The sequence below is a fragment of the Microcebus murinus genome, chromosome 4 (assembly GCF_040939455.1).
Source record: "Microcebus murinus isolate Inina chromosome 4, M.murinus_Inina_mat1.0, whole genome shotgun sequence".
NCBI classification, from domain to species: Eukaryota; Metazoa; Chordata; class Mammalia; order Primates; family Cheirogaleidae; genus Microcebus; species Microcebus murinus.
Window position 1 is genome coordinate 61726236 of NC_134107.1, and position 14406 is coordinate 61740641.

At 35.1% G+C, this 14406-nt stretch overlaps 1 protein-coding gene across 2 annotated transcripts in view; it reads left to right on the plus strand.

Moving 5' to 3' along the window:
- Positions 1-14406, plus strand: part of EMSY (EMSY transcriptional repressor, BRCA2 interacting) — a 134074-nt gene that overhangs the window by 55177 nt on the left and 64491 nt on the right. For both annotated transcript variants that reach the window (XM_020286618.2, XM_076002324.1), the window contains exons 6-11: positions 2137-2236; positions 3721-3795; positions 5125-5166; positions 8893-9068; positions 10637-10789; positions 13369-13628. In XM_020286618.2, the coding sequence (XP_020142207.2) occupies positions 2137-2236; positions 3721-3795; positions 5125-5166; positions 8893-9068; positions 10637-10789; positions 13369-13628 (806 nt within the window). The remainder of the gene's footprint in view (positions 1-2136; positions 2237-3720; positions 3796-5124; positions 5167-8892; positions 9069-10636; positions 10790-13368; positions 13629-14406) is intronic.

The window sequence follows — 14406 nt, forward strand, 5'->3', positions numbered from 1 at the left end:
TTATTTATATGTATATATATTTTAAGTGCCTTGTTGGGTTTTAATCACCTTGAGGATAGAGACTTTTTTTTCCCTATAAATATTCTCCATGGTACCTTGTAATAGTAGTAATGTTCAGTTAGAAGCTTGGTTTGAATTAGTGACTGTGCAAATACAGACATATTTTTACTTCCCTTAGTGTAAAACTCTCAAACATAGTCACCGTTATTAGAAGTTACTAGAACAATGTGAAACATTATTTGTTCTTTTACTCTCTCTATTCCTTTTGTACATTTGCATTTTCCCTCCCCTGCCTACCTGCAGCACAGTTCTCTTTCTGATTAAAGCTTATGCATCCAGACTAGATGATGTGTTTCTCCTCTGTGTCTTTACCACTGTATGTAAACTGTATCATAATTGTCTGATGATTTGTTTCACTGTAGCTCTCTATTCTAGAGTTAACTTCTTGAGGGCAGGACTTAGCACATCATTTGGTGTTTATTATAGGACTCAATACTGATTTGTTGAATAAGATATTTCATAAATGGGGGCATAAACATTTAGAGTATAGTGAATTCTTTGTTGGTTATCCCTAGTGCCTTTCTGAACTCTATTCTGGGTGTGATGAAAGCTTAAATATGTTTCCTGGAAGTAAGTGTTTCCTTTACTACTCAGAGCAGTGGAGCTCTGTCTTTCAAGAGAGATAGGGTGAAATGTCTACATAGTATCCAACACAGCACAGATTGAACATGCAGGATGTTTATACTTAGGGTAATCAGTTCCACCAGACATTTCTGTTTAATGTACCAGCCCACTCTTCTATATAAAACTTCCTTAGACACTCAGAACTGTGAATAGTATGAACTGAATGAGACTATTCTTTTATTATTGGTGTAGTATCTAGTCTGAGGGCATTCATATATTCATTATTTGACTCATATTTATTGAATGTTTCTTATGTGTCAGGCATTGGCAAATGGCAAATTAGCAAATAGGGATTTGAGTATGAAGATAACTCTACTCTGGATATTTATTTCCTACCATTCTCTTTTGATCAGATATCTGTTTCATAGTTAATGGTTTAAAACAACAACTATTTTATTATTTATTACCATTCTGTGGGTTGCTGGCCTCGTCTAAGGTCTCTTAGGTATTCATTTAGTAGCTTAGCTGGGGACTAGCTGAGCCTTTCTCTTCCTGTGGCCTTTCATTCTGACCTTCTTCACAGCCTGGTGATTTCAAAGTTCCAAGAGACCAAGGCCCAGTGTGCAAGTGCTTAGCAAACTTATGATTGGCCAAAGCAAATTATATGTGGAGCTTAGAGTTAGTGTGGGAGGAGATATACAAAGGTAGTACACAGGAGCTACTTGTGAGGCATGCAAGGTTCATTGGGGGCCATTGAGGACTTTTGGTTTTATATTTTAATCCATCCTAGGAACTGACAGTTTTATTTCATAATGATCGTTTTTTGCAGAAAGAGTGAAATGAAGCTGTCTGGTATTAGGATTCAGTATATAATGTCCTGGTTGCTATAAGAACATTTAATTTTTCCTAATTAGTCATTTTGATGATAGTTTTTAATAGGTGCAGAGGATCTTATTTCTGAAAGGTACCTACAAAGTCCTTTCTAAATTAAGGAACAGGTTCAGAGATGAGAAAGGACTTGCTCAAGGTCACATAACTAGTATACGGCAGTGTTGGAGCTGGAATCTTTTGTTCCAGTATTTTTTCAGTTGCACAGTTCTCTCATCTACCTAGAAGAGAGGTGAAATATAGTTTGAATTCTTAATAGTGCCTTTCAATAATGCTAAATACTTCTCTTACCAGCTTTATTACATCACATGGAGCCTATTCCCAGTTGTCTGTAGCATTTGAGTTATATATTCTTCAGTAATAATGTGTGAAACAAAATATTTGTTAGATTTTTCTACCTAAACATTTACATACATGACTTCTGTAAGGCAATGAAAAACAAAATGATATAAACTTAAAAGCCACAGTTTTACCTGCTATTAGATAAAAATTTTGAAAGAAATTTAAAACAATATTTGCATTTGATTAATTTTTAGTTTTTTTCCCCCCTTAAATTTCACTATACATAGCCATAGTATTAAAATATTAAAGGCCTATCTTGATAAAATAATTTTCTTCTTCTAGAATTGGAGGCATATGCTGGAGTTATCAGTGCACTTCGGGCACAGGGGGATCTCACCAAGGAAAAGAAAGATCTTCTTGGAGAACTCTCAAAAGTTCTTAGGTAAATTATCATAAAAATTTGTGAGACATGACTCTAGCAATTTTATTTTGAGTGGTTTCATTACTTTTCATTCTCAAATTAAATAACTTTCAAATTAAGTTGAAGAATAGAGGTGTTCATATTTTTGGTGCTTAGAGATCCTATCCCAATTGGGTGCTCTATTACAGAAAATTGTGTAACTTACCATATATTGTGTAATCCAATCAGAAAGGGTTTAAGGCTAGTTATTTTAGTTTGGTCCACCTAGGAAAGGGAGGTGTTTTTGACATAAGTGAAGGAAAGAAGAACTGGTAACAACTGGATATGAACATCTAGAGTGGCATTTGTTGGAGAGAAGAAGGGTATACAAGAAGATACCTTAATTTATATAAATGGGTGGCAATTATATAGTCATAGCCTTGAGCATAGCCTATCCCCTTCAGTTTCCCACTAGAGTGGCACTTGAATCCAATGGAAAAGTTCTAATGAAAGGGATTCCTTGATACTTTTTGCCTTGATCCGTTCTAGCATCTTGAGCTTTCTCAGAAAATGTTCTATTTTAACTAAAGTTTCTAAAACCATTTTGTCCTATTTTTTTAAGTGAAAATAGGAAGAGGCTCTTTCTATTTTTTAATTAACATTAATATAGGGATGTTATTAAGCCAAATTCTTGGTCTTACTGTTTTCATAGTTAACAATTTATATTTTTTGTTTGTTGTTTATGTTTCCTTATAAATTCTGCTTTCTAGCCCCTTAAATGTTTTGGTCTATGGTATAGATTTAGTTTAAGCAGTGAAGAACACGATTGGAAGAATGGTACTCATTTTATTGCATATTTATGAATGGAATGGATGTAGCCTTTTTTTTAGTTGTTTAGTATTAGTCACTTTACATGTATTTAATCAGGATCAATATAGCACATTTTTACCATTGGTATCATAATATAATGTAGAAGACACAGCCAAAGTGTTAAGTAATAAAGAATATTGGCCTGGTGTTAAGTTTCATAACATACAGCCATAGGAAACATTATTTTGCCACTCTCATTTATTTTTAATATTCACTCAACATAAAATTATAGACTCTTAAGCTTTAGGAAAGATCTTAGAAGACTTTCTTCTCAGTGCCAAAATCCTCTTCTGAGCTGTCGTGATTAGGAGGTCATTCAGTGTCTGTTTGCATATTTAGATAGCAGGAAGTTCTGCTAATCTTGTCCATGGTCTGACATTTCTGAGATTTGGAAGTAATGCTTTGATATCAGGGTAAATTTGTCTTCCTGTGGTTTCTAATTTGCAACTAATTCTTTCTACAGTTACACAGAATTAGTATGAATCCTTTTCTAAGACGTTGTAGCATATGAAGATATATATTAGGTTCCTGTCTGTATCTTCTCACAAAGCAATCTTGCTCCCTTCCCCCTAAGCAAAATGTTGACTTAAACAATAGAAGTATAGAAAAGAGCTGCCTGCTTGGCAGAGTTCTATAATGGCTATTTTTTTTCATAGCATCTCAACAGAACGCCACCGTGCTGAAGTTCGGAGAGCAGTAAACGATGAACGGTTAACAACAATTGCACATAAGTAAGCCATTAGTCATACCACCCCTGATTTTTTTATGACGTAGTATAACGTAGTTTTGAACAGTCTTCCTATTGTGTAGCAGCTTCCTGAGTCTTTTAATAACATCTCTATACTCAGGGATCCTGACCATAGAAGTAAAAGAGGTATTAACTGTTTATTCAGTTGGTTATGTTTTTTGTATTTGGTTAGCTTTAAGTTCTCAGGTCAAATCCCATTACAGTGTAATCTCTGTTTAACTAAAGACCACCACAATTTAGCAGATGATACACTTACTTGAAGCACAGTTCAATAACAAAATAGTGTGCTTCCTAAAGATGACAGCCCCTTAGAAGTTCTTTGTAATGATATTTGATATGTATATTGCTTTATAAGTAGGCACTGTAACTTTTTTGATATCTGACTCATTTCATGTATTTTGAGATTCACAAAAAAGTATAAAAATATATGTTCTGCTTTTAAGAAACATGAATATACTATATTTTAATTTACTTAAAAAAGTCAACAAAATAAAATGATAAAGAATCTTATCAAGTTGTTTTCAGATCATTATAACGCTTTGACAGACGGGGTGAAGGATGGTGGAGGACTGAGGGGCAGGGATCAAGCCTTAATTGAGTGAAGATAGTCCTGCCTAAAGAATAGAAAGGAACAAGTTATCCTTTAAATTTTAATATAAGATGATATAAACATTTTATTTCATAAAATGTTATAGTATAATTCATTTGTTTTTTATTTTTGTGTTTTAATGTGAAATAAAACTAAAGGAAAAATTCAGTGCAGTTCCATAATGTGATAACTTAAACATGTTTTTAAACCATTTGGCAGTAAATTGACCCCAAAGATCCATTAGCTTCATGTTGTGCTTCACTGTTGGTCATTTTACTGATAGCACCCCAACATAAAATGGGGTGCTATCTTTTTAATAGCATAGTTTAAGGGTTTAGCTTATCCTGTGATTTTTAGATTCTTCACTGTAGAAATTTGGAAATTTTCCATTAGAAAAATAGTTCATATTTAGTTGTCAGGCTAACAGAATCATTCAAATATAAATGTGGTCCTTCTTTAATTTGCTCTAAACTTTTGGATTCAGTTGCTCTAGCAAGGATAAATGAGCCTAGATTCTAATTTGAGAACTAGTAATAGGAAAGTTATGTGCTAGATAATTAAGTAGTAAACAATAGCTTGTATTCAGAGGCACTTAGAAACAAATTAGTACTTTAGAAGCATTGGAACAGTCTTGTGAGACAACTAGTTGTAAGTTGATGCATCAGTTTCATACTTAAAGGATAACATTTATTGAGTCTCCTTTTCCTTTTTTCCCCTTTAAAGAATGAATTTATCCTTATATTTGGGTGAAAGTCCAAGTTACAGGTATGCAAATAGGTTATTATTATTTCAGGCTTTTTCTTGTATTTATTTCCAGATTGAAGCTCTCAATTATTCAGGGGCACATTGTTACATTTATGAATTAACCATGCCCCTTGCTTTTCCTTCTCTTCCCTTCTTCCGTCTCCTAATACTGCCCACCCTTTAGCCATTTTGCTGCTTGGGAGTATCTCTAGTCAGAGGGTGGGAAGGGAGAGGAGGTGAAAATTTCAATTAGGTATTTTTCTACATGTTAGTTGTCTTGGAAAAGGTTTGGTGGGAGAATTTACAAGTGTTAGCCAAAATATTTTTGGATCATACATGAATTTCTTTAATCTATTTGACCTCTCCCTTTCCCTCCTCTCTCCATTAGCATGGATAATTGAGAGTTGGCTTTTATCTGCCTGTGTTTCCTCTTGTTTTCTCTCCTTTTTGGTTTCTTTAATATATGAATTTCATTTTTTGAAAAGAGTTTACTTCCATGTATAATTTTAAGCTTTTTAGGTTTTTCTTTACTTCTGTTTTAATATTTTATATTATCATTTTAGTTTTATCACATGTTGTATTTACTTCTTGAGCTCAAGGGTCAGAGAGTGGTGAGGAAGGAGTAGATCCCTTGTTCTCTCCATGTCCTCTCTTCCACTCAAAAGTTACAGCAGAGTGTAGTTCCAAAATTATCTATAGGAGGGCCGCATACTCTGAGCCTGAAAAAACAACTAGAGGAATGCATCCGAACCGACTGCATTCCCTTTCTCCTCTCCCTTCCCTCCCCCAACTCAAAATTGCAGTTTAGGCCTGAAGGAATGTGGTTGAAAGGTGATGAGAAGATTGAGCACAAAAGAGGGGGAAACAAAAGGAATATGGTATCTGCGAACAAAGAAAGGCTTGCCTGTAGCTTGAAGCATAACACGTGTTTACTATTTGGCACCAGGCTACTTATTAAGTTTGATACTCTAATTCAGTTTTGAATTATGTCAGAATATTACAATATTAAAGCCTTGGATGTCAAGGAGCTTCAGTTTTTTAATTGGGCCACTCTTACATTGTCTCTAGAGTTAGAAGAAAGTGGCTATCTGGAATTTCTGCTCTCTTTAACCCTTTCCCCATCAGTCAGACATTTACAGGGTATAATGTAAGAGTTTCTGTGTGAGGGTGAGGATTTTTTGCTGGTGCCTTATACAACCAAAGGATGTGAGGGCTAAGGTAGTTTCATTAGTATCATCTTAGATATCTCAGAAAAGAGGTTGGAGCAATGTTTTTCTTGCCATACTTAGTATTAATAGAGAGGCATTCTTATGCTGAGACTAAGATATCCCAGTGAAGCCCTGCAGGAAGATGTAGTCTGTAAAATTTAGTTTAGATTACTTATGCAACTAATGCATATTTACACCTTCATTACTAAGCAAATAGGGTTTTTGACCTAATTCTAACATGATATTTGATTTTTCACTCACTTAAAAAAAGTTTGAGCATGTTTGCATGAGTGGAAATTTGGAAGATTTATAGATATTTCTAAAAGTTGCAGTTGTGTCTTTTGCACTGCAAGTTTTGTCTTTTCAATAGTGTATATTCATGTGCTTCAAATGATCAATCTTCCATAATTTCTGCTGCCATTTAAACAATGCATCAGGTAAGTATAGACATCATTTTATTTGTGTGATAAGCTTTCATCAAGCAAATTTGTTAGTGTTAGTCTAATAAAATGATAGCAAAATATGAGTAAGTCAAGAAAATGCTGAATAACTTTTAGAATTTTTTCCTCTAACAATTAGCTATAGCCCTTTCCTGTCTCTTGTTTGTACCATTCTTTGTTTCAAAACTAGCATCAATTTAGAGATTATGTAATAACAAATTTGTGAGGGTTATTGGGGTTTTAAGAACTCCTCTTTTCCTTGTCTTAGGTAGCACTGTGTCAAACCATGCAGGAATTTATAGATTTTCCACAGTAACCCACTTGGATTCATCAGCTCCTAGAAATTCCTTTCTGAACTGAACTTAAATCCTTCTTAAATTGTAATTTATTCCATTCAGTAAAAGTAGGTAGTAATTTAACAGCAGTGCCCAAATGGTATAAATCAAAGGCACAAGTTAGACATAAAACCCACTTGAAAAATTTTATGCTTTCTATTTATGATGTGGCAGATAATTTCAATAGCATAATACATGCTTGTTGAAGGAGATATTTATTAGTTGTGTGACCTTAGGCAAGTTATTTAACCTCTCTGTGATTCCGTTTCCCCATCTATAAAATGAAGTAACAATCCAACTTCATAGGATTATTGAGTTAATACATGTAAAATGTTTAAAACAAAAAATGTTTGACATATAGTAAGTGCTTAATGTTATCTATTATCATTACCATCATCATCATTATTCCACTATCCATTAATAAGGGCATTTGTATACTCCATCTAAATCTGAAGAATCAGTGGACATACAGAGTCATTAAATTGAGTTGTAGAATTTATGGTTTTGAAAAAAGTGCAGAAATATTTCCAATTTAGTGAAGAGGTTGTTTCTGGGTGAATTTTGAGCTTTGAGCTAATCATTAGGGTCTTTCATGGAGCCACTTCAAGAGAAATGACACAGCTACCTTTTTTTTTTTTTTTTTTTTTTGAGACAGAGTCTCACTTTGTTGCCCAGGCTAGAGTGAGTGCCCTGGAGTCAGCCTAGCTCACAACAACCTCAAACTCCCCGGCTTAAGCAATCCTCCTGCCTCAGCCTCTCAAGTAGCCGGAACTACAGGCATGCGCCACCATGCCCGGCTAATTTTTTCTCTCTATATATTTTAGTTGGCCAATTAATTTATTTCTATTTATAATAGAGACAGGGTCTCCCTCTTGCTCATGCTGATTTCGAACTCCTGACCTCGAGCAATCTGCCTTGTGGCCTCCCATAGTGCTAGGATTACAGACGTGAGCCACTGCGCCCAGCCCACAGTTACCTTTTGATATTTCAACTTCTTGTTAGAGTTCAAGGGTAAAATTTGATCAAGAAATTTAGGGGAGAGAAACTGAGAGTGTTATCTGCTTAGAGACAGTCTAATTGCCTCAAATTCTTCTTAGAGTGAAGCATGGTATAAATAAATAAAAATAAAAGTAGTGGCAGGTTTCTTCACTGTCCTCAGATCTAGTCTATTTTTAACAGGAAGGATAATAGCATAGTACATTGTCAATGACACACGCTGTTATATATACAGCACTCTTCTGTCCTTTGCTACCTAATCTCCCCTCGTTTACTGCCTCAGTTTCCTTTGTTTGAAAGCCTTAGAACCTCTGGCCATGCAGGCAGTTAGGTAATTTACAAAGGTTCAATGAATTCCATCCTTAATTATTAAGGAAAATCTGATTTTAAAAATTATTAGTGCTTTTTACTTTCTTGGTTTAATTACAAAATTAAGTTATAAAAGTTAGTAAAAATACTAGTTTTCATTAGTGATAGTAAATTTAAATTAGTAAAACCAAAGTCCATATATATTTAGAAGGCATAGGAAAATGTTTTGTAGTTTCAATTATGCTCATAAGATTCAGATTATAGATACAAATGTGTAAGAACCTAATGTGTGACATTCCTTGAATTCTAATTATTCATAATTTTGATCTTGCTTGCTTAAAATAAAGCCTCTCCTGTTCACTCAGGGTACTTTTTGTAGTTTAAAAAGTTATATTTATTTGAGAAAATATATTTTTAGCCATTGAGAACCCTTGTAGCAGCACTTTCTTTTTTGTTTAGTATGTCTGGACCTAATAGCTCTTCAGAATGGTCCATTGAAGGTCGGCGATTGGTACCACTGATGCCCCGGCTGGTTCCCCAAACTGCCTTCACTGTAACAGCTAATGCTGTTGCCAATGCAGCTATTCAGCACAATGCATCTCTTCCAGTGCCTGCAGAAACAGGAAGCAAGGAAGGTGAGTAGAAAAATATTTTTGTGTTAGAGATAATTTTTCATCTACTTTTATCCCAGTGTGTAAAGGCATAAAACATAGTGGGCAACTCTGATTCTGAAACTAGAAACTGCCAGGTTCTCAGTCTCAGCCAAAATCAAATCTTCCTTTTGTTGAAAGTGTAAATTACGTTAATCACAAAATTACAAAAATATTTTTGGAATAAATTTTTGATACCAGTGGATTTTGTTAGAAGTGAATACAAGGCTTTGGTGGATGACAGAAAATAAATAAGATGACAGAAGTCATTTAGCTGCTAAAAAAAGATGCTGAACCTGATAGCTTTAGAAAATAAAGCTCAGTTTTTGTTTTCTGGAATCTGTGGTATATGCTGCTACTCTGTTCTAGTCAATGTGCTAAATACATTACCTGGCAGAAAGACTTTCTCATTATTATTTAATACAGTAATTAATATGTGCTTTAAAAATCTTTGAATTCTCTCTCACTAAGAATAATATTAAATTTGAGAGAGCATATTTGGATTGACTCCAGTAGTTTAGTTTGGTGTTGCATAATAATGACCTTGAAAACAATGCATTTGTCAGATCACTCTGGGGAATTGTCTCTTCTTGCCTAGCAGTGGGCTGTGGAGCAGAGTGAGATACTCTTTTCATGCATGCCAGGCTCTGTTTTAGGCTGAAGGAAGCTATATTTGGAGGAAGACAGTTATCTGTGTGCAAACTTGGCCTACATTGAATTCCTGTTTTCTTCGTTGTTGGAAAGGTATCTTTTCTCTTTCCACTTATACCTTTTCCCTCTACCAAATCTCTGGTAGAGTGGAAGGAATGTAGGGTTTCCACTAGTCAAGTACATGTTTGAATCTTTGTCGTTTCCTAGCTATGTGACCTCCAGCACGTCTTAGCTTCTGTGAGCCTTGGGTTCCCAATTTTTAAAATGAGGATGTGATATTGTGAGAATTAGTGAAAATGTATGGAAAGGATTTAGTACAGTGCATGGTGCCTGTCAGCTATTCTTGCTGTTGTTGAGCTGTGTTCCTTCATTGAATGCTAGGTTGAAATATGATGTCATTATTTTAGTGTGGAGTTATTGTTGCATTACTTGGATGGCAAATGACTAGTGAGTTGGTTTATGTAAAAGAACCTTACCTTGGTTCTCCCCTAGTGGCCACCTTGGAAATTGCTATGGTCAGGGAAAAATTATCCCTCACCCGTCATTGGTGCTGTTAGTATTAAAAGGGAATACAAGTATGTGCCTGTTGCCCAACTCTGCCATGAATGAAAAATGACTTTCATTTTTCTCAGTATGGTTTTAAACTTGATTTCTTTGTAACTGCATTCTCGTCCATTGGCAGTGTCACCTGTAGACAAGCTGTTATAGGGAAAACCCATTTAAATGATGGTTTTCAGGAAAGGTTATTAATACCTTTAACCTGTAGAACTAATACTTAGTACTGGCCTCTGATTTCTGATCACATGAAAATGTTAAAATTGGCCTGCAATAAAAATAATTTTTCTTTATGCCTGGACAGTTTTGGTGAAAGTTAACAGCAAACTTTTTTATCGTTCCTTCAGTCGTGGTTTGCTATTCCTACACAAGTACCACGTCAACCCCAACCTCTACCCCTGTTCCAAGTGGCAGCATAGCAACGGTTAAGTCTCCAAGACCTGCCAGTCCTGCCTCCAATGTAGTTGTCTTGCCAAGTGGAAGTACTGTTTATGTCAAAAGTAAGTGATACTCTCAGTGTTATCAGGGCCATCTTGGCTAAATGCTGCAGTATAGGCCTGATTAGATCTGCCTTCCTGGATTAAATCATTGGTCCACTAGTTATTAGCAGTGGTTAGTTTATGAAGGTTCTAAAGAATTCCTTTCTTTACATATGACTAGTGTATATTGCTTTTTAATCAGATCTGGGGTTTGAGAAATGACTTCTTTTTTGTTCTCTGGGGAATCTGCCTTTGAACAGTGTTATCCTTCAAGAATTCACTTTTTTCATTGTCATGAAATAGAAATATTATGAATAGAAACAGAAAGAATTGCTTATATGATTTATTCAATATTTACTCCTATAATCATAATCTTTGTAGTAGCTTCTTAAATTATTTTATATAACATATCATCCAATTGTTCGATTCAATGAAGCATTCTAGAGAATCTTTTACGTTTCTAGTTGACTGTAACTTTTTGAAGTTTTTTTATTTGCAGTTTTTTACTCCTTGATTCTACCCTATGAAGCAGTTTGATGTCCAGTTCGTTTTTTTCTTTTTACTTTCTGTTATGCCAGTGTTGCTCTTATTTTAAAATTTAATTAAAATTTAATTCACTTACTTTATTTAATTTATAAAGGAAAAAGGTTTATTTGGTTCATGATCCTGGTGATAGAAAGTTGAGTTTTATTGTTCCAAGATTAGGCAGCTGCATCTGGTGAGGACCTTATGCTGCTTCAACTCATGGTGGAAAGTAGAAAGGAAGCAGGTGTATACAAAGAGATCACATGGCGAGAAAAGAAGCGAGACAGAAACTGAGGAAGCCAGACTTTTTAAATTTTATTTTTAATTTAATTTTTTGCTTTGCTTTTGCTATCAACTAAAGATCATTAATATATTTGATTTTCATTTTTCTCTATACTGTTATAAACTTTATTTCTTTGTAATTTTTAGAGGCAAAGTTTGCATTTCAGAGGTATGATTTTAGGTCATTGTCAGCCCTGTTTAAATTAGAGTTTAAAAATTGAAGGTGTGGACTTATATTTATTACCAATTCCATGAGTCATGCTGTATAACTTTTTATGTCTTCTTGGTAGAGATTTCCTATGTCTTATGTTTCTCACTTGATTTTTAAAAAGTCTATAAAAACAATTGAGGCTTTAGTTTATCAAGAAGTAACTAAGAATCTGGGACTACTAATTAAGTTTATATCTGATTTCTGTGGATTTAGCCAAGGTGGTCTTTTAAAATAACTGTAGGAACCTATTTTTTGATCATTTTTTAAACACTGAAAGTGCATCCCAAACATGAAGAAACCACATCACATTATGTGCAGTTTTAAGTAACAGGAAGTTTATTGCTTTATACTCAGAAGTCACACGAACAACATTAGTGTGGGATATAATCATTTATTCACCTAACTTTTTATTTTATACAAGGCACTATACTGGGGAAACAAACCAATAAAACTAAGTCATTGCCTTTTGGGAGCCCCTTAATAATGGGAGATGTGCAAACAATCACATTGCCATATGATAAGTGGTATAGAAGAGAATGTACAAGTGCTTTATAAGCTCAGAGGAGACATGGATTAGCTTTGCTTAGAAGAATAAGGAAAAGCTTCATTGAGGTTAACAGAATGATGATTACAAGGTGATCGAGAGGTGATTGATAGGAGGTAGTATTCCCCAAAGAACAGTAGTATATGGATGCCCAGAGATGAATAGAATGTGGTTAGGTGGCTTTGGGGAATGGTGAGCAGTTTAACATGCCAAGATTAAAGGGTTGCACAAGATTGGGTGCAGCAGGATATTGTATACTTGAAAAGAAATGGGGCCTTGAATGGTATGGTAATGATTTTGTGTCTCATCTTCTAGGAAAACAAAAACTACTAAAAGATTTTAGGCAGTGCATTGATGTGATTAAATGTGAATTTTGTAACTAGTCATGGAGCATAGGATGGAAGTGGAGATGCTGGAAGCTTGGACATCTTTTAGGGGATTGTTGCTAAGATACAGGCAGGACATACGAAGGCCTGACATATGGAGCAGAGGCCATAGGTTTAAAGAAAGAAGGGAAGGCATTCAGAGACTACTTACTTACTTACTTACTTACTTATTTATTTATTTATGAGACAGAGTCTTGCTTTGTTGCCCAGGCTAGAGTGAGTGCCGTGGCGTCAGCCTAGCTCACAGCAACCTCAAACTCTTGGGCTCAAGCAATCCTGCTGCCTCAGCCTCCCGAGTAGCTGGGACTACAGGCATGCGCCACCATGCCCGGCTAATTTTTTCTATATATATTAGTTGGCCAATTAATTTCTTTCTATTTATAGTAGAGACGGGGTCTCACTCTTGCTCAGGCTGGTTTTGAACTCCTGACCTTGAGCAATCCACCTGCCTCAGCCTCCCAGAGTGCTAGGATTACAGGCGTGAGCCACCGTGCCCAGCCAAGAGACTACTTCTTTGAGGGAGGATTGATAGGACCCTTGGCTGATTGGGCATGAGGTCAAGGATGACTTGATGACACAAAGGTTTAAAAATAAAGTGTAAAATGCAATGTTAGTTTGATATAAATATAGCAGTATTATCATTGCCCTTCAGGTGTTAGCTGTTCAGATGAAGATGAAAAGCCTAGAAAACGAAGGCGAACAAACTCTTCTAGCTCCTCTCCCGTTGTCCTTAAGGAAGTTCCAAAGGCTGTTGTTCCAGTCTCAAAGACGATCACTGTGCCTGTGAGTGGTAGTCCCAAGATGAGCAACATCATGCAGAGCATTGCCAACTCCTTACCACCCCACATGTCTCCTGTGAAAATAACCTTCACCAAACCGTCAACACAGACAACAAACACAACAACACAAAAGGTATGTGGTCGAGGGAGTCTCTGCCTGCCAATTGTTTCTTTCAGACAATATAATTGAGATTTAATAAACATGCACTGAGTGCTTACTATGTGCTTGGCATTATGCTGGGAATGTTCACATCTCTTACTTTGTTTAATTCTACACATAAAGCTTTGGTATAGGTATTATTATTTCATTTTTTGCAGATGAAGTTTAGTGATACTAAAGGACTTCCTTAGGATGACACAGCTAGCAGATCTCCTACTTCTAAGAATTGTGCTCTATTTTCTAATTATAATGCCTTTGAAAAATAATTAAAATAGAAAAATTTTTTAAATCTATATTTGTATGACCTTACTTGAGGAAATCAGTTTTTACTTTGCCAAAGTAATAAAGTTGTCAGTTAGGTGTTTCATAGAAGAAAGGAAGGCTATAATTAAGTAAATAATTGTCATCTTTTAAAATTCTTTATATACTAGTATTAATGCATTCCTAAACTCTTCTCTAAGAATCTTCAAGTCATCAATATTCTGTCAGTTTCATATTATTAGAACCCTCTGCCTTCCCATACTAAGCTTGTTGCACACTTATATTTCTGGGATTTCCCTTTACTGTTATTCTGATCTTGCTCTTTGTTAATTTATTGACTCATTTTGCTAGAGTATATTCTCCAGTAGCTTCCTAGTTTATGGTTGAATGGAAAGAAAATTTTTTTAAATCTTGCATGGTGGACTGCAAATTTTTTTATTCTATTCTCCCACTTTCTTGATGGTATAGCTAGGTTGGTATTCTAGGTTGG